General features: G+C 55.3%; 2 protein-coding genes across 2 annotated transcripts in view; both read left to right on the top strand.

Annotated features, from left to right (window-relative positions):
• Window positions 1-10,497, top strand: part of Prelp (proline and arginine rich end leucine rich repeat protein) — a 12,654-nt gene extending 2,157 nt beyond the window's left edge. The window contains exons 2-3 of the mRNA XM_010645040.3: window positions 4,082-5,070; window positions 7,320-10,497. Coding sequence (XP_010643342.1) covers window positions 4,098-5,070; window positions 7,320-7,495 — 1,149 coding nt within the window. The 5' untranslated portion in view covers window positions 4,082-4,097 and the 3' untranslated portion in view covers window positions 7,496-10,497. The remainder of the gene's footprint in view (window positions 1-4,081; window positions 5,071-7,319) is intronic.
• Window positions 10,498-11,460: 963 nt separating this feature from the next.
• The window catches only part of Optc (opticin), a 7,534-nt gene continuing 1,246 nt past the window's right edge, over window positions 11,461-17,748 (top strand). Inside the window, 10 exon segments of the mRNA XM_033761982.1 lie at window positions 11,461-12,010; window positions 12,639-12,736; window positions 13,245-13,270; window positions 13,568-13,767; window positions 13,913-14,057; window positions 14,130-14,176; window positions 14,372-14,578; window positions 15,171-15,362; window positions 15,364-15,403; window positions 17,466-17,561. Coding sequence (XP_033617873.1) covers window positions 11,961-12,010; window positions 12,639-12,736; window positions 13,245-13,270; window positions 13,568-13,767; window positions 13,913-14,057; window positions 14,130-14,176; window positions 14,372-14,578; window positions 15,171-15,362; window positions 15,364-15,403; window positions 17,466-17,561 — 1,101 coding nt within the window. The 5' untranslated portion in view covers window positions 11,461-11,960.

Consider the following 17,748-nt stretch of genomic DNA (forward strand, 5'->3'; position numbering starts at 1 on the left):
AAAAAAAAAAAAAAAAAAAAAAAAGTTGTCCATTTCACAGATGAGGAAACCGAGGCTTGCCCAGTGGCAGCCACTAAGCTAAACGGTTGCAGGGTTGTAACCCAGATCCACAACCTCCCAAGGCATGGGACAGATTCTTTCCAGCTCTCTTCAAGGGGAGGAAGGTAGAGAAGAGCAGGAGGGCAACAGGCTGTCAGAGGGAGAAGTCCTCGCTCTCCTTTCCTCCCCTTCCCTCAGAACAGAAAATCTATTCTTCTGGACTGGCTGCCTAAGGCTATAAAACTTCCTTCTGCTTACATTTTCCCTCGTGGTAGACACTGGGGAGACGAATGTTCTCTCCACGGTAGTGTTATTTACAGAGCTTTCTGATCTGCAGCACATTTTAAAGTTGCTTGTGGCACTGTCTTCTGAGGACCGGTTGAGGAAATATAAGGACAGAGAAGATTCTATTGTCCCCATTTTACAGATATTGACCCTTACCAGGGCCTTGACAGAGTCTTGGACAGAATGGACATCCCAATGCCTAGGCGGAGGCCCCTGATGTCCCTGCTTCCAACTACGCTCTGGGCTCCAAAAAGAGAAAAAGTGAGCAGAGCAGAATGGCGTACAAAAGTCTGGGCTTAGAAGAGAAAGAAGGGAGGGAAGAGGAAGTGACATCTTGTCAGTAGGGACAGCTCTGGGGCAGGGCAGCTCCCTGGGTAAGCCATGAGGAGGCTTGAGGGTGACCAACTAGATAGGAAATCTGCAGTCCGAAAATTTCCAGTACACAGCATGGAGCAAGGCTGGTGCTAACGCTGCCTGCTCCCAGGAGCCCAGCCCCTCCACACAAAGCTGATTATTCTTAATTAAACTGCTCCTAAGGACTTCACCAACCCATTTGGTCCTCAGTCCTGTCCTGCCCTGAACATAAACATTGCTCCAGCCTGGAATCTAGCCTTAAAAGAACGTGACAGAGGGGGACAGCCGGGAAGAGGCCTGCTTCACTTTGACAATCAGGAATTTCTCTAGGGCGATCTCCTTTGTAAACAAATAAACAAATCCCTGCCATGTGTTTAGATATGACACTATACGGTGCCTTCAAATGCCTGATCTCATCTTATCCTCGCACAGATGGGAGCCTGGGTCCCAGGGAAGAGAGTCAGAGTCAGGATTCCAGCCCAGAGCCACATAGTTGGAATTGAGATTTTAATTTTAAGCTCCTTTGGGGATATTCTTTTTTTTGGGTACCGGGGATTGAACTCCGGTCTTTGTGCTTGCAAGGCAGGCCACCAAACCACTGAGCTAAATCCCCGGCCCTGGGATATTCTTAAATGTAGAGAATTTTAGGTTAGGGAAAGAAACTGCTCTTTCCTCCCCCTGAAGCAGCAGCTTTTTGAGAGCCACACACATAGCCTAAGGGACTGAGGGAGCTTATGATTGGACAGAAGGTTCTTGATAGAGCAGTGGCTATGGAACAATGTGAGAAGGATCATGAATCTCCTTGGAGTCCAGGCACCTCCAGTCTGTCGCTGGGATTCTGATGGTAGAGATCTATGTTATCTCAGAGCACTGCCACAGAGAACTACTGTGTGGTCAGAACTGCCCTGCCCAGCAGCCAAACTCTGCAGTAAGGGGCCTGGGCCCTGAGAAAGGCCTTAGGCGCTAACACTGTTTCCTTGTGCACTCAAGAGCACACACGGACAGTTCTGATTCAGCCTGGAGCTGAGAAGGGAGAGGGCCAGATCCAGATTCTGGGACACCAGCCCCTGCCCCGGGAGCAGATCCTGGGGAACCTCCCGCAGGCTCTGGGAGGAGTTTGGCTAACTCCTGGGGACGGGATGTGAAAGGTCAAAAGGACAAGTGGGAAGATAGGCCAGGCTCTCAAAAGGTCCAGCCCCAGAGATGGACGGGGATGAGAACAGCCTGTGTCCACTGTGCCTGAGAAGGGACAGACCCTGCCAAGCAGAAGTGTGACTCACCTTCCCATCCCTGTCACCTCTGCCAGTGGAGACCAGGGCCGGCCATGCCTGAGACACCAAGGAAGCCACGGGCAGAGACCAGCAGCCCAAGTCCCTGGCCTCACAGAGCAGGCCCTGACTCTCTGTCCAGCACCTCACATGTACTCTGGGTGACCAAGGCGAGGAAGGGAGCAGGGAAACCCGGGCCAGCGCCATGCTTAACATGCACCAGCAAGTTCCTGCTTATTTCCAGACTTCCAGATGATTAGAAAACAGAGAGATCCAGAAAGGAAAAAAAAATCGGGTTAAAAAAATCAGTGCTTTAAAACATCCTTGCTTTTACAACATTAATGCTTTAACCACCCCCTTAATTTATGTGTCGTATGACTATGCTGGTTTCAAGAAAATTACAGGCTTTTTTTTTTTAAGAGATAGGGTCTCAGCACATAACCCAGGCTGCCTTGAACTCAGCCTCTCGAGTAGCTGGGATTACGGGCACACAGCAATTACAGGCCTTATAAAACATAAATTAATAATTTACCAATTATAAATGATAAGAAACCCAGAAACAAGGTTCAACTTTTAGTCCTTTCCGTGTGTCTAGAGACTGTAAAATCAATAGCAGATAAAGCCAGGAAGGAGACATGGGAAAAATGGCCTTGAGAGCCCCCTGGAAAGGTCTGCCTGGGAAAAGACTCCCTTGTGGGATGAACAGAAGCTTCAGGGCTGCAGAAGGCTCTGACCCTCCCTCCCTCTTCCTTCCCAAGACCCATGTGCTGCACGAGGACAAACATGAGGGGCAAGAGGACATGCACAGAGGGGTCATGCGAGAGTGGGCTTGCTTATGTGTAAAGGACCGGAGAGGACCACGAGGTCTGTGTGCGAGAGTGTGCAGGCCAGGGTCAGCACTGTGGATGTGTGGCTGTGTGCATCTGTGTGTAGGTGAGAGCTGTGCTGAGACATTCTCTGCCTGTCCTGAGCGCTATGTCTCCTTTCCTGGGCCTTGTCCCGTTCAGCTTCTCCTGAGTGTCTTGGCCTAGGACTCGACCGGCAGGGAGGGCCTTTGACCCCTCTCATCTTTTGAGCAGAGGCAGGAGCAGGCAGCCCAGGCACACACAAAGGCAGGGGAGCAGTCCATCAGGACCATGGGAAAAGATCCTCCAGCTCCCTGGTCCAGCGCCACTCAGGCTAGCGGGAAGTTCTTGATACCTTTCTTCAGTACTACCAACTGCAGAGGGAGTGGGGACAGGAGTAACAGGAAGTGTTTCTTCACATCTTCCTACTCCTTTCCTGTTTATTTTCCCAGGAGCCTCCACATCTGGGGAGGAATTCTTGGCATAGCTCTCGCTGGCAGGGACCGACCCTCTGTGAGCCACGTGGAGGGGGCATGGGAGGCCCAGGCCTGGGCAGGCAGGGCTGGATTGGGCTGTCTGAATGCCCCATCCCTGCGCAAGTTCTATTCTGGGAGGCAGGAGACCCGGCTCTCTGGTGGCTATGAAATGGCTTCTCAGCCTTGGCAACCCACTTCTTCCTCCGTTCTCAGTTTTTGTGAACAGTGGGGTCTGGACTTTCTTGGTGTGTTTCAAACCATTCTCAGCAAGGAAATTTTTTCTTGTTCTCCCCCCCCCAATGAATGCATTAGCTAAACCTCGACATATATTCCAGATCTAAAAATCAGAGCTGCACAAGTCGGCACAGGAGTAGACTGGGGATAGCCTAGGGCCACCTCCTCTACCTGCCTCCCCCAGAGGCCTCAGAAAAGGTGCTGTTCATAAACCATTGCATTATGGGTCAGAGGAACATCTTACATGTTACGCCCCAGGGCCTTATGGGTCATGGATGCTAACATCTCTCTGATAAAGGCAGGGATGATTTTCTTCTGGCACAAATGGAGAGACTGGGGCCAGAGAGGTGATGGACCTTCTCCAGAAAGCCTCAGCACCCTGATTCCCAGCCCACAGTGCTTCTCCACCAGGATTCCCATCCGCGGGGTAACTGGGCCTCAGACAAGGAATCAGAGCCTGGGGTCCTTGCTACTCCCTCACCTCCTGTGCAGCTGTTGAGCTCTGCCTGCCTCCCCTGGGGCGTCCTGGCGTCTGCTCCAGAGGTCCAGCAGGCTAACGACCCCCGGTCTCCTCCCACAGGTGCGACACCTGGATCATGAAGTCGTCCCTCTGCTGGCTCCTCTCACTTCTCATCTTGGCCTCTGTGGCCCAAGGCCAGTCATCAAGAAGACCAAGACCTGGGCCCGGGCCCGGACGCAGGCCCCGGCCCAAGCCCAAGCCCACACCCAGCTTTCCGCAGCCCCATGAGCCAGCAGAGCCCACAGACCTGCCTCCCCCGCTCCCTCCCGGCCCTCCGTCCGTCTTCCCCGACTGCCCCCGGGAATGCTACTGCCCCCCGGACTTCCCATCGGCCCTCTACTGTGACAGCCGCAACCTGCGCACCGTGCCGGTCATTCCGCCGCGCATTCACTACCTCTATCTCCAGAACAACTTCATCTCGGAGCTGCCGGTGGAGTCCTTCAAGAACGCCACGGGCCTGAGGTGGGTCAACCTGGACAACAACCGCATCCGCAAGGTGGACCAAAGGGTGCTGGAGAAGCTCCCGGGCCTGGTGTTTCTCTACATGGAGAAAAATCAGCTGGAGGAGGTGCCCTCGGCCCTGCCCCCAAGCCTGGAGCAGCTCAGGCTGAGCCAGAACCTCATCTCCCGGATCCCACCTGGCGTCTTCCGCAAGCTGGAGAAACTGCTTCTCCTCGATCTGCAGCACAACAAGCTGAGCGACGGTGTCTTTAAGTCTGACACCTTCCAGGGCCTCAAGAACCTCATGCAGCTCAACCTGGCCCACAACATCCTGCGAAGGATGCCGCCCAAGGTGCCCCCGGCCCTGCACCAACTCTACCTGGACAGCAACAAGATCGAGACCATCCCCAGCGGGTACTTCAAGGGCTTCCCCAACCTGGCCTTCATCCGGCTGAACTACAACAAGCTGTCCGACCGAGGGCTCCCCAAGAACTCCTTCAACATCTCCAACCTGCTGGTGCTGCACCTGTCCCACAACAAGATCAGCAGTGTGCCCGCCATCAGCAACAAGCTGGAGCACCTGTACCTCAACGACAACAGCATCGAGAGTGAGTGGGGTGACGCTCACCCCCCTATCCCAGGAGCCTCGGGGTGGGGGGTCCTGACAGCTTCCACTGGGCCGGGGTACAGCTCCGAGGGAGAGTGCTTGCCTGGTGTGCACAAGGCCTTGGGTTTGGCCCTTGGGGCCATATTTTGTTTGTTTTTCTTTAAGTATCCACTTTGGCTCTGGACTTCTAATCCTGGCCTTACTTCTTGCTATATCTGTGTGAGCTTGAAAAGATTCTCTGTCCTCCTCTATGAGACGAGAATGGTAATAACACCTTTTAGCACAAAGTAGACAGGTGAGTAGGGATTTAATAACGAAATACGGATGAAGGGTGCGAACACCTCGGAAGCCAACAGTTCTATTCTTTTGTCCCGTCTCTCCATACACTGGGTAGACGTCGGACACATTCCAGCACACGCTCCGAAAAGCAAAGCAGACACTGAAATGCTCACTCTGACGTACCCTAGGCTGCCCGCTTCAGAAGGCCACAGCTCTGGGCGGAAGGTCTTCCCAAAGCTGGGCACCAGTTTGGCAGTGTCTGTGAAAGGGACCCGGAGAGTCACCATTACGCAGCTGGTGAAATCGTGGCAGCCAGGAAAAGCTGCTTTGCGAGTCTCTCTGGAAGGCTGAGTGTCAGACAGTACACTTAAGGGAGAGCCTGCCACGGCTCCATTTACAGGGTGCAGGTCTGGGGTGTCCACTGCTGCCCACAACAGGAGGCTGGGAGCCTCCATTTTGCTTCAGTCAGAAAGGTCTGTTCTGAGCAAGAGTGTCAGCAGAAAGGCTCAGGAACAAGCAAGAATAGCACCTGGTCCTTCCACAAACACAAGCAGTGCCGCAGCTGAAGGATAAAGGTGGCAAAGGGGAAAGAAAAGGACCCCAAACAAGATTAAGGATACTTGGTTTCCAATCCAAAGAGTGAGAGTTTGTTGAAGTTTCTACCATCTTGAAACAAATAGGCAGAACAGGCCGGGTCTTATCTGGGATAATTATAAGAAGTGGGAAAGGATTGTTTCCTTTTCAACCTTGCAAGAAACAAATTGGAGAAGAGAGAAAATCTGTCTAATTTTACCCTGCAGGTAGCTATTAAAGTGGAGCACACTACCCCCAGGAAGCTGTGTAGGCTGAAGGTAGAGATAAAAGGACACCTCAATTAATCAATGGCTGACGTTTCTGCGAAAACAGGCTGCTGACGGCTCTGTCAGCCTCTGGAAGGCAGAAAAGTCACAGCCCCGCTGCATGGGCCCGCCCCCACCCCCACCCCCACAGTGTGACACCATCACGACAGGCAGACGGCCGAGTCAGTGTCACGGTGATTTTCCAGCAGTGCACATCCTGTGCCACCAGTACTGCAAAGTCCTTTTGTCACCAACATCCTCCCACGGATGTGCAGGGCGGGCGGGCAGCAATTTCACCATGCACAGATTGGGGGACAAGTATCCAGGTGGTGAGGCCAGAGTCACGAAGTCCGTGTGGAAAATTTCACCTGTGTCAGGGCCCTTCCACGACTCCAACAAGGAAGGAAGAAAAACGGGAGAGGAAAAGGCAATAACCATGACTCCTCCCTCTCTCCCTTCCCTCTTCTATCTCCATGATGAAGGCTTAGAAAGGATTTTAAAATGTGAATACAATTTAATAGAAGTACAATCAAAATAGAAGACAATCTGGTTAATGTAATCTAACAAGAGGTGAAGGAAAAAATGGAATCCCAGGCCACAGACACATCAGGACCACCAGGTTCCTGATCTCCCCGTCCCCTTTCCGCTTCCTGTCATCCCTATTTCTGTTAATGTCACCATCTTCCATCCATCCTCAAGCAAAACATCTGACCCACAGGGAAAACTCCGGAGGAATCCTCACATCCACCTGCTGGCTCAGGACAGCCTCTCTTTATTGCTCCTCCACACACACTTGGCTAGATTCATTCATCTTTCTGTAGTATAAACCTGACCGTGGGGATCTCTAAGGACCAGCCTGGATTAGCACCGGGGATCTATTGTTCAGATGCCTAACAGGCGACTCTTCAGAGTGAACTGTAATATCCGTTATCGATTATTTCTAATTCAAGTCATTTTACACATGGATAAACTAAGCCCGGAGCTTAGAGCAACCCGCCCGTGGTCACACACTTCCAAAGCCATCCGGTTCCAGAGAGGACTCCAGAGTCCCGACTCCGAGTTGGCCTCCCCTTCCCTTCCTCCCCTGCACCTCCCACCCACCCTGCGGCTGACTTTCTTCTTCTCCCTGCAGAAATCAACGGGACGCAGATTTGCCCTGGCAACCTGCTGGCCTTCCAGGACTTTTCCTCAGATCTGGAAAACGTGCCACACCTTCGCTACCTGCGGCTGGATGGGAATTACCTGAAACCACCCATCCCGCTGGACCTCATGATGTGCTTTCGCCTGCTGCAGTCCGTGATCATCTAGGCCCTGCCCTGGCTGGACCTTCTCTGACTGCACTTGAAGGCTGGTGGCCCGGGTGCCTGACCCACCATTTATTTTTCTGTCTCCCCCTCTTTCACTCCTCCTATGTCTCTCTTGTTTCCCCTTTCTGAGGACAGGAAATGCCATATGTTTTGCTGCAGCTCTGGAGCAAGATTTCCTAGGACGTTATTTGGTCCTGCCCAGTTCAGTCACCCCTGCAGTCACGTCCAAACTTCTGGCCTTCTGTGGTGTCCCTGCTCCAGACACACAGACGACTAAAGACCTCACATCCCTTATCCTCTCCTTTTCCACACAACGCTCCTGGGCAAGGCTGGGCCGTGGACTGAGATCTGAGCTTGATCCTGGCCCAGTGAGAAGCAGACCCTCCAGGGAAGCTCACATGTGCACTTCTGGAGAGCCCTCTGGAGACTCCCGGTCCTGGGCAGCTCTGCCCTGAAGAGGCTGAGAATCCAGGTCTTCTCACCCAAGGATTCTTTCTGCCCAAACTGCCGTTCCATCTTCACCCTGCTCCCTGGCACTGAGCCGCTGTCTGCCAGCTGCATTCCGCAGGAAGGAAGCACAGGTGGCGCTCGGGCTCAGGGTTCCCACAAAAGCCCACAATCTGGCCATCTCCGCACAGGGCAGAGTTGGAAGCCCCTCCTCCTTCTGCAGGGTAAACATGGCACACACTGTCCCGGCTGGGCCTCAGAGAGGAACAGTCACGGAGGAAAAGAGCTGCTCAAGGAGCTAGCCACTGGCTGGAAGGAGAGGGTGGGGTGCAGAGCCCCAGGATGGGCCAACACTGTGCGTGTGGGTGAGTCTGGCAGTGCCCCTCGCCCAACCTCGACGAGAGGCCCGGCCCCACCCAACCATCTGTTTTCTGTTAAGTGTGGACGGCCCCGCCACTTCCACTAACAACCCCGCCCCCCGGGGGAGGGAAGGGGGAGACGGGGAAGAAGGGGCGGGGCATGTAGAAATCTCCCAGAAGTCTCTTCTGCATCGAGAATGGGCCTCTATCGCCAAATCAGACACATCAGCGACACCTGGTGGTTGCTGAAAGTCACAATTGGTCCGGTCCTCTCACCCGGCATCTGGGGTGACTGGGGTGATACTCCAAGGTCAAGGAGCTGGTGTCAGGTCTCAGCTTGGAAGAGCTGTGGGTGATAGGCAGGGTGTCGCTCCCCTCTGCAATGTAAAAGGCCAAAAGTCCACGGAGAACGAGCGCAAATGGGAAGCCTGGGAGCCCAGGTGCATAGGCCATTTAGCCTTGATCCTGCCAGGTCACTCTCTGAGCTCCCACATCTGTAAACCCAGGCTCCTCTAAGCCCCACCCCCCAGCCCTGTGGTCCCATCTGCCACCCTCCTCTCTAGAACACACCCTGATGCAAGACAAGTCCTGGCTGGCATCCCTTTCTTTGCAGTGATCTACGGGCTATCTCTCCCAGGCAGGCTTCTCTGCCTTCCTTACTTGGCCCTGGTAGCTGCTGGGCAGGTCTCCAGGTGGAACCCTCACCTTTATCTCTGACTTCCTGGGGTGCCGCCCCTTCATGGCCCCCCGGGGTATGTGTTGGTGGGGAGTACTGGGAGGAGGATGTCCTAGAAATGAGTAAGACAGTCTCAGTAGCCCCCACGAGTTAGGATGAGAACTGCTCCTGAGGATCTTAAGACATTGGATTAAACTGGGCCCTTAACTTCAAGAAATCTCCATCACACTCCTGCTCAACTCTCTTTTGCTAAACACAGAAAACAGTGCCCACTTCATCCGGGCCTCCTTCCCCTGCGGCTGGTTTCTCCAAGGCTCCTGCTTAGCCAGTCTCTTAGTGTGGCTGTAAGCAACCTGGTGCTACGCCTGGACGAACCCCTTCCCACTCCTCATGCGCACCTGAAACCTCATTCTTGTCGACGAGGCCCGTGGGCGAGCACAGCCCTCACGGCTCTCCGGGCAGCCTGGTCCTGCAAACCTGAACTTAGTATCAGCAGCCACATCCCATTGCCCCATCCAGAGTAAGTCTGCTTCCTCCGCTGCCCTGTGCAGCTGTCAGTCAGAGGGGTGAGAGGGGCCCCCATCCCTGCACAGTGCTGGTTTCCCTCGGACTCAGCAAGTCCCTCCTCCTGACACAGGCTCTGCTGGCATCTGCGTACATAGGTCCGTGCTTTTGGCATCTGCAGATTCAGGCGTGGAAGGAGGTGTGTGTGCGTGCTCTGTACACAGTCCTCTCCTCTCTTGCAGACCATGTTAGCTCTGAACCAACTTTCCCATTTCAATGCGCTTCACAGCAGAGGAAATAAAGTAATATGAAAACACCTTGCCTGAACTTGACAATGTGAACAGGTCGAAAATCATACTTTAAAGCTCCTGCCCCTCACCTCTTATTTGTTTTGAGGAGGACAGTGGAGAAAAGGTTTGATTCTTAAGAAACCTCTAAGAAAGCTATCCCAAAGTCTTTTCTTGGATAATTTCTCCAAGACTCATAACCCTCATGAAAAAATTATTCCTAAAGTCGGACCAGAAATCTAAGAGTTACACTTGAAGCCCCAAGCTCCAGGTTGCTTTGACTCACAGATACTAATTGCCGAGGGTCTCCCGGTGCTCACTGCCAAGGAGCATGGGGAAGACACAGGACAGTCACCTTCACTGGCCACGTAAACCTCAGACTCATCGGGGCTGTGTAGTGTGACGTGAGCCGTGGGAGAGCCAGGTCAAGGGAAGAAAACAGAGCCGGTCATCTGGAATGTTCTACAGGGCACACGGAAGGTCGGCAAAGGTGAGAACAGGGCCCTTGAGCTCTCCGCTCAGATGGACCCTGACTCTGGAAAAGCGATGCCACCTCTGGGCCTGCACCATCTTCTATGGGACGGACACGGCCGGGTGATACCCTCACCTCTCCCCACCCCAGCCTGTAAACACCTGCTCTGGTTCGAGTCAGCAAGGGTTCAGCAATCACTGACTGTGTGCTGTGCTCCCAGCCAAGAATTCAAGGATGGGCAGCATAGACCCTAGCCCCTTGAGGAATCCGTAACTTGGTAAAGGGAGAAAAATCCACAAATTTATATTTCTGTCCTAAGTGTTCATGATCACTCTGTGTTGTATAAAAAGTATAGAGGAGGGGCCTTTGCCTCTGGCTGGGGGCCAACCAGAAAGGCTCCCATCACTTGAGTTGGTTCCTAGGGGTGAATCAAATCTTGCCTGATCAGAGGGGGGAAAAAAAGCACAGGACCTGGAGGGGAAACAGCAGGGGCAAAAAGGTAGGAATGCTGGGGACTCCTGTCAGGAGTCTGCCTTAGAGCCATGCTACCAGCCCTCGGTAGGAAAGATACACAGGAGGGTTCCCGAAATTCCCCCCCTTCTCCCTGCCCACGACTGGGGCAGAAATAGCGTTTGCTGGGCAGACTTCTGTCCACACCGTGTGCCAGCTCCATTCCACCAACACGCTTTGTGCCTCTCCTAATGAGATGAGGATCGGGCGCCCTCCACCCACCCTTTCTCAGGCTCTCGGGGAGCAGAGCTGCCCGGAACAGCGTGTAGCTGGCCGGTTCCCACACAGGTCATGCCAGTCCACGCGGAAACTCGCTGAAATCCATGGGAACGAGAGCGAGCCACCAGCGAGCTGGTGAAAGCAAAAATAGAAGCCGGGAGAAGGTCCCTGCCCAAGTGGCCCCCAGGCTGGACTGGGGAGGGGAGCCTGGGGCCAGGAGGGAACTCAGCCGGCTGTGAGGAAGAGGGGGCAGGAGGGCCTGTGGTGGCGGCAGGCAGGGTGGCTGGGGAATGGGTGAGCAGTTGGATTGCATTCCTCACAGGAATGCACAGCCTGGGCTCAGAGGGGAAGCTTCCAGGCTGATTGTGAGGGACGGAGGGGCCCTGGCAGCGAGGCCTGGCTGTGGGGGTGGACATGCAGGAGAGCTGCTCACAATCGGAATGGGCCATCTGCCTCCTGGGCGTCCCCCTCTGATTCCAGGGCCCCTGATGGCGGAGCTCCCCAGATGGGGGGTTGCCAGGGACGCAGGAACGTGCATTACTCTTGCGCCTGGCTCTCGCATTGCGGGAAGCTCCCCACCCCCAACCAGCAGCCCATGCCCCCTTGGGGAACTGTTGAGTCTGTGCCTTCTCCTGGGGCTGCAGGCACAAGCTGAGCTCTGCCAAGGCCATCTGTTCTGAGGGCCCAAGACGTGCCGTCTCAGGACTCCCAGAAGGAGGTGGAAGAAAAGAGGGTCAGGGGAACCACAGAAGACTCTGGCCTGAGACTCGAGAAATCGCTGTGAAACCTTGAGCAAGTCCTCCCCTCTCTGGGCCTTTCTGGGCCTCAGTTTCCTCCTCTGTACAACCAGGGGTTTGGACTAGGTCACGTCAGGTGGCCTCACAGCAGGGATCCAGGACGTGGATAATAGAAGGAAATGGGGAGCAGAGGGCATCACTGATCAACTCGGCCAGAGTGGGGTGCAGGCTGCAGAATCGGAGGAAACGTTTCAGATGCCTTCACCCCAGCCTGCCCAAGACCAAGGAAAGCAGCACCTCTCCCAGTAAGTGCGTCTCCCTGGCCCCAGAGTCACTGCCCCTGAACAGGAGGTACTTTCTAGGGCCCAGCCCCACGCCCAGGGCCTTCCTCCTGGGGGTCTGGAGAATTTCCTGCATCCTCCTCTGATCATTATCTGTGAATTTGGCTTTCAAATCCTACGCTCCCCCCTGTTCACCTTCTTTTTGGATCACCTGTACCTTCAAATCCTACCTCTGTTGATTTTGTTCAACATGGTTTCTTTGTGGGGGCTGGGTAGTGGGGCTGGTTGGCACCTCCGCTCAGCCTCTTTGACCAGGGGATTCCATCCATGAGGTGGAGCGCTGTCATGCTTGGGCTAAAGAAAAACAGCTGGGACGGCGAGCTTTATCTCCATCCCGCAATCCAGCCTTCCCAGGAGTTCAGAATCTGGAGGGTGAGGAGCCTCCCTTCTGCCTCTCTAAGACCTGGCCTTAGTAGGAGGAGGGTGGACCAGAAAGGAAGGCTCCAGAGCAGGAAGAGGGAGACAGGAGTAAGGTGGGTTCATCAAGCAGAGGAATGCCAGTGGAGACCCCTGAGGAAAGAGGAGGGGAAACAGCAGGATCAGAACGAGAGAGATCTGACTGGACAGTCAGCCTGGCTTCTCCACCCTCCAGCCAGCTGCTGCTTTCAGCCCAGCCCTGGTGCAGTCCATCAGAGTCCCCACCTCCCTGGAAGCTGTTGGGCTCCATCTGAGAGCCAAAAGCATCTAAAGGTAAGGCGAGAGGTTGGAGGCCTTAGGCCCACGGATCCGCAAATGTTCAAGGGTCCTGTAGATTGGCTGGGAATGGGAGGTGAGGGGAAGACTTGCTGCTGCTGGGGCTGCCCCTGGGCCCAGGAGGAAGACCTACCAGACACGTGTGCCGCTGGCTTTTGGGAGGGAGGCCTCGCCAGGTACACTATGGCTACACCTGTGTCCACACTTCCACAGCCACCCCGCACACACCTCTCCATCCCCGTGTGCGGGCACTGCAGGCACGGCGTGAACATTCAGTCACGCACATCAGGGCACACGCGGAGATTTACACACATCTCGGGACACTGCCGCGACCACACACAAGGAGGCTCTTGTGTCTGTAGTTATCCGTTTCTAAAGAGCTGCACTTCCAAGTGACTTTACGGAGCTGTCTTCCTCCGCGTGTGGTGTGTCAAGCTGTAAGCTGTCTCCAGATGACTGAGTGTCACTGAGAAGAGATGCGCCTTATTCATTTCTGTCCTCCCAGAGAAGAGTCCCTCCCACCACTGTTTGGTGAGTAGCAAGCCTATGCCAGGAGTCTCTATGCATTGTAGAGTGGACACCGGCATCAGGTGCCACAGGAGGAGGGGCCGGAGACGCCTCTAGGTGCAGCCCCAGCTTTTAGGAAGCCCCAGCTTAGGGAGGGGTGGGGGCACCAGGAAGCGAGTGTGACGCGTGGCAAGTCTGCCAGGTGTGGTGGGAGCAGGGTACGTTTGAAAGCTGCTCCCCAAAGCCTGAGAAAGTTCAGGCAGCTGCGCTTCCTCCTGCCCGCTGCCCAAGGCTGGGCACTCTCCCCCTTCCCCACCCCAGACTCCCATGAGGCTCTCTTCTTGCCTGGTGCTGCAGCAGGGAGGGCCCACTTCTGACCCTGAGGAGAGGCAGAGGAGAGAAGAACCCAGCCACGGCAAAGGCCATGCGAACGGAGTCCGGCATGTGGGGAACCCCGCCCCGAGCCTGAGCGACTCCAGTGAGGTCGATGACCGAGAGACCGCGGGGACCAGCTCCCTGAGGTGAGGGACACAGCGGACTGACCGCATGCCCTGCAAGAACCGGGGTCAAGCAGGGCCCTTTCCTCCTGCCCTGTTGTGTGGGTCTCTCAAGCCCCCGGCTCATCCTCTAGGGTGCAAACCCTCACTCGTCTCTATTCTTGCCTAGCAACTCGTCCCTTCAGAATGCCACGAACCAGGACACAGACCTCCCGTCTCCTGGTCCACTGGTGGCAAACTTGGCAGTGCCCCACCCCAAAGCCAAATATCCCTCCGATGCCACCAAGCAGGATCATAAGCCATGTCACACTGGGGCGAGGATCAGCCGTGCCCTCAAATTCTGCCTAGAAAAGGAAAGGCCACTCCAGCCCTACCTCTTTCCTTAGGCTGTGCTGCAGCTGAAGTTTCTCAGCAGCACCTGCGCCTCTGCTGGGTGGGTGTGCAGCAAGTGCAGAGCCGGCCTAGGAAATCCTGAGAACCGGGTTCTAGCTCTGCGCCTTGCTGCCAGCTGGCTCCCTGACTCTCATCCCTCCTCCTCCTCTCTGGGCCTCAGTTTCCTCATCTGCATAATGAAGATGCTGGACCTGACCTTCTTCCCTATGGTGACTCTGCAAGTTTGAAATTGGTCACCAAGGTTTCCAAAAGCCAAAGTTGAGCCCTTTTCAGGACTTACTGTGTGCTGTCCCCAGGTTAGAGTGACCAGGAAAACTCCTCCACACCGGGGTCGGTCCCGTCCAGAACACTATAGCCACAAGGACACCGTCCTCCAACCCCGTGATGACCAGGCCCACTTTGCCAACCATGCCGGGCTTACTGGGCTCCCCAACCAGCTAAGGTGAGTCCCCAGTGAGATAGTCACAATATCCACTGGTCATAAGCTAGGAAGCCATGATTCTGAACCGGGGGCTGTCAAAGTGGAGTGTGCTCAGGCCTGAGACTGGCCTTTATCGGCAGGGAGAGGAAGGGAGAGAGTCACAGTAAGAACAGAGAACAAAAACCCAGCGGAGAAGCTGGCTACCCCCAGTGCTTCTGCATGAAGGCACAAATTGGATAGGAAGCACAGCAACGCAAGGACTCCTCTGTGCCCCGGCAAAGCCATCGTCCCTTCATTAAGAGCAACACTCGGGAAGCAGGTTGAGTGGTAATTGGATCAGAGACAATTAAAAGCCTGTAGAGAAGAATAAATTACTTTGTGACTGTCACTTGGCATGGGGGCAAATGAAGCAGTCACACAGCTTTCAGCACTGAATTTCCCTGGTCAGCAGCTCTCCCCGCCCCCCGCCAGGCCTTCCTGGAGACTGGCATGCTGGTGTCCAGCAGTGGGGTCTCATACTACACAGGGATCAGGAACTGGGGTGCTGGAGGGGCCGAAACGCGTTCTGAACTTGCTGGTGCTCAATGTCCCTGCTGTCCTCTTGCCCCGGTAGAGCCAGGGTCCCGGGACATCCACCAGCAGCACTTAGGACTGAACTCTCCGGCAACATCATCTCCTCCACTGCTCACGATGCCTTGTACCTGCTGCTGGCTCTGCGGGACCTGATCCTGTTGGAGAACCAGCTGGCCGCTCTGCCCATGCTGCCCCACAGCCTCGAGCTGCTGGATGTCCGCCTGAATCAGCTCGAGCTCGGGGATACAGCCTGGGGCTTTCAAGGGGAGTGGGGCCTGCAGCCAGCCCTGTGCCACCTACCCCACCCCTACCCTCAGCACTCACAAGTGTCCCTGCCTCACCCTTGCTCTGGGGTGTGAGCTCCCTGCCCGTTGTTTTCTCGGGTGTCGCTTATTAAAGGTTCTTTGGGTTGGAAGAAACTCTCTCTGGCTCAGGAGGAGGATTTTTCCAGCGTGCTATCCCAACAGCCTCCATGAACCGGAAGCACAGTGCTACCAGGCCTTGTGAGCCTGTTACTGGGAGGCAGGGCTGGGGGGCAGCAACTGAGATCCTGCTGCGGACCCCAAGTCCCTCATCTTGACTTCTTTGCATGCATTTTCTTCACCTGTTCTCCCCTCCACACAGCAGCGTCCCTGGGGACTCATAGGTTCTGCTCCCTGGAAGTCCCGGCTTGCCCATGCTGTGTCCACCCATCATTTTCCCTCCAAACCCACCACTCGGTGACTGACCGTTGTCCCCGTATGGTCACATTCTCCAGAGGCACAATCTGCTAGGTCACGCGCTGGCCGGTCATTGGAGGAAAGGGCTCCCCGGGGCTGGGCAGGGCCCGGTGCAGTTCTGCTGAGCAGGTGAAGCAGAGAGGACCAGGCTGACCGCACTTCCTTCCCGGGTACTCCTGCACGGCTAGGAACGGCCTCCGGAGCCCTGATCACCTTCATTCAGATGCTCTGTCCCTTTCCTAAGTACAGGAGCACAGTTCACGACATTTCCTTCAGCACTGGAGGACACAGGTGGCCATGGGCCCCTCGGATTATACCGCCTATGACACTGGCTGTCTTAGTTTGTGGAAGTGGATTCTGTACTCCTCAAACGAAAGAAGCTGCCTAGGGACACATTTCCCAGACTGTATCCCCACAGTTAACCAATGCATGACTACAGAGAACTTTCCACAAACCAACCCACATTTAGAAGCATCAAGTCAGTCAAACTCTTTTTTCCAGTACTGGGGACTGAACCCACGAAGTGCCGAGCTATCTCCCCAGCCTCCACCCACCCTCGCCTTCTTTCTTTCAGTTCATTTTGAGACAGGGTCTCATTATTTTGCCCAGGATGGCCTTGAACTCGCGATCGTCCTGCCTCAGCCTCCAGAGTAGTTAGGGTCACAAGTGTGCTCCACCACATCTGACCAGAGCTGCTTTTTGAAGCAGGATGAAGGCACAGTCATGCCTTAGTCCCTCTGCCAGCCCACACCCCAACACCTTCCGCTCTGACTGCCCTGGACCTGGGGGTGCGTGCAAGACGCCGTGCCCACACCACTGCTGCAGAATCAGGGGCTCGCGTGCCCTCAGGCCTGTTTCCCAAGTGAAGGGCCGGGTCCACAGGCCTGCCGAGTCCCTCACTGCCCCTGCCCTAAACAACGTCCAGCTGTCTCCACGTTAGCAAGCATCTCTGCCCTGTCTCGAGACTTTTCTCAGCCTAGGGGAGGCAGGGGCTTTGGAGCCAGAAGATCCTGGGCTCCTGGGTGAGGTGCTTTACCCCTCTGATCTCATTTCCTTGCCTGCAAAATGAGGACAGTGATTCCTACCTGACGCCTATGCCGTGGAATTCACTACAACCACATTCACCGGCGTAGGGACAGCAGATGCTCCCTGAATGGGAGCCGTGCATCCTCCCTGCTCTCTGGGTGCCCAGGGGCTTCTCTCGCCCCAGTCCTGCTCCCACTAGCCAACCTGGTTCACCTGGGATAGAGGCTGCCTCTGCGCGCCTTGGGGTTCTCATCCCCGGCAGGTCCCTCTGATGGCAGAGGAGTGAGGCTGCCCTGAAACGTCCCGTCCTCCCTCTCCCTGCCCTCCCAGCCATCGCTGCAGCCCCCCATGCTCCCCCAGATGCCAGCAGCTCAGTGCAACAGCTCCACCCATGCGCTCACTTGGAGTTGATCTGTTAGCTCCTTAAAGAACCAAGCAGCCCACGCCAAGCACCCAGCACAGAGTCTGACATGTGGCTGAGACTAATTAAACCCAGAGTGAACCAAGTCCCGACTCTAGCCTTATCAGCACCTCCCCACCACCAAGGCCCAACAGGGCTGCCGGCCTCCGGTGCTCTCTATGTCCCGCAGGCCCTGGAGAAGCTACGGTTCCTCTACCTGGCGGACATCCTGCTGGATTCCATCCCAGGGCCTCGGCCCCTGACCCTGTGCCTGTTACATCTGCAGGTGAGGGTCTCTGCCGGCCCAGGGCAGATGGCAGGGGTAGCTCCTGGGAGCGAAGGAAGATGAGGACTGGACAGCTGGGTGTATTAAAGACACGGTCTTGTCTAGATGACTGTCTGTGGCCCCCATTTAATTTTCTCTATTTCTCCTCCTTCTTTTCTCTGCCCCCCACCTTTTTTTTTTTTTTTTT

This window comes from Fukomys damarensis, unplaced genomic scaffold (assembly GCF_012274545.1).
Source record: "Fukomys damarensis isolate Sample0158 unplaced genomic scaffold, DMR_v1.0_HiC HiC_scaffold_11, whole genome shotgun sequence".
NCBI lineage: Eukaryota > Metazoa > Chordata > Mammalia > Rodentia > Bathyergidae > Fukomys > Fukomys damarensis.